Source organism: Impatiens glandulifera, chromosome 7, assembly GCF_907164915.1.
Source record: "Impatiens glandulifera chromosome 7, dImpGla2.1, whole genome shotgun sequence".
NCBI classification, from domain to species: domain Eukaryota; kingdom Viridiplantae; phylum Streptophyta; class Magnoliopsida; order Ericales; family Balsaminaceae; genus Impatiens; species Impatiens glandulifera.
In genome coordinates this window covers 41,664,003-41,665,982 of record NC_061868.1, presented here as the reverse complement: position 1 = coordinate 41,665,982, position 1,980 = coordinate 41,664,003, and the positions used below count along the sequence as shown (strand labels likewise).

The 1,980-nt window shown below is 35.4% G+C and overlaps 1 protein-coding gene across 1 annotated transcript; it reads left to right on the top strand.

Moving 5' to 3' along the window:
• The first annotated feature begins 387 nt into the window (after positions 1–387).
• On the top strand, positions 388–1,577 carry LOC124909931 (protein MEI2-like 6). Its single transcript, XM_047450558.1, has 4 exons — positions 388–830; positions 980–1,087; positions 1,177–1,321; positions 1,413–1,577. Exons 1-4 carry the CDS (start codon positions 388–390, stop codon positions 1,575–1,577), a joined length of 861 nt encoding a protein of 286 aa, XP_047306514.1.
• The last annotated feature ends 403 nt before the right edge of the window (positions 1,578–1,980 follow it).

Here is a 1,980-nt window from a genome sequence, read left to right as displayed (position 1 = left end):
TGGTTTGATAGATCTAATTAGTAGATACGTTAAGATGTTTTATCTATAATTAAACAAAAAGCTATTATTTTAATAAAGATTTTGTGTTTTATAAAATAATTTGATTTTTCTATTTATTGTAAATTAGTCTAACATAATTCATTTTAATCGGTAATTTTTTATGGTGAGTTATATTATGAACTAAATTATTTTGTTCATAATTAAATAAAAGAATTATACAAGTTTATACAAATAATAATATTTACTTTTAATAAAAAAACAAAAAAAAAAAACGTTTGATATATATATATATTAAAGTTGGAAGACAAAAATATTTGAGTCTTTCCCTCTCCTCTTCATCTTCTTCTTCTTCTCTGAAAAAGAAAGAAATCTGAGTTTTGGACTTCAATGACTACGTCCAAACCTTTATCATCGGAGGCCAAAGCATACGTACCATCCGCCGTCTGGTTTAGGAATGTCTGTTACTTTCCACCGCCTCTTTTTCCGGCTCCGACGAACTACTTCAGACAATACTTTGTGACTCAACCTCTTCCCTATTATCGGCCAAATCCACTGTCAAAAGTTTCACTGTCTTCTTCCGTCAAGCCTAGGAAAGAAACAACACAGTTCGTTCAATTCGGCCGCAGAACCTTTATTCCGCCACGTCTTCAACGCTCAAACCGGCCGAAACAGTTTTTATGGCTTCCAAAGAGAAATCAAAACTCGTCTCCTAAATCCAAACCGGAGAAGATTTCTTCTGTTCCTCCATCTCCTCCTCCTCCGTCAGATCAAACGAACGTGACGACGACTAAAACAACTCTCATGATTAGGAATATCCCTAACCAGATCAGGTCAGATCGATTCACTCTTTTTCTTTCCGATTTCTTAGGTTTTCGTGTAGCTAGTGCCAGTAACAATCACTGTTTCGATGTTATGAAACGTTTTTAATCATCATACATAATAACAATTACCGACATGCATTTAATTGATTGATGAACAGGAGACATGAATTTGTTGATTATCTTAATAAGCAAATTTCCCAGCAGCAGAAGAACTCCGATTCTGTTCAAATCCAGTTCGACTTTCTCTACCTTCCAATGGACTTTCGGTGCTCTTTTCTTTCTTTCTTTCTTACTTTTGTTTGTGTGGAAACGATGACCTACTTAATTAATAATTGTTATTTTGAACGGAGAACAGTAAGCATAACAACCTAGGATATGCATTTGTGAATTTCACAAGTGAAGCAGCAGCCGGTCGTGTTCGAGAAATGCTTGATAACTTCAAATGGGAAACTTATTATAGATCGGTAAAGGTTTGTAAGATCGACTGGGGTAGGATTCAGGTAATTAAATATCTTCTTCTTATATATTGTATTGATACATTCATTATATTATAATGAGTGAATGAATGAATGAATGAATGTTTGGTTTTAGGGAAAAGATGCATTGGTGAGGCGTTTCGTGAACACGGATTTCCATTGCCAAAACAGTGAGTATCTACCCATTGTTTTTAATCCAGCGTCTGGAAGTGAATATACGACTGTTGGGCGTTGTGTATTTGGTGCTAGGGCTTGTGATGGTGCTAGGGTTAGGGTTTAGTGTTTATTAAGGAGGAGGAGGAGGAGGAGATGAGAAAAGAATAAGGAAGAAAATGGTGGGTGTGTTTTCATTGGGTCTCCCTGGATTAGGATCGATTGTGATCTGCTTCTAGCTGGGGTGAATTGGAAACACGCCTGTCCTCATGTTTCCATTCTATCCCTCTGCTTAATTTGTGTGTGTGTGTTATGTTTAGTTATTAAGTTGTAATGGGTAATTAGTGTTTTCCTTGTTTTGGCCGAAAGAACAGTTTGTGTGTTCGTTTGTTGTTGTTTATTTTACAAGGAAAAACTATGGTGTTGTTCAATTTGTTGCAAGTTCTTATGAAAGGCTTGTTTTTAGCCAGGTTTTAAATATCATCATCCTTTGGTTGCTTTTTATATGTACATTTTCTTTGATCAAGGTT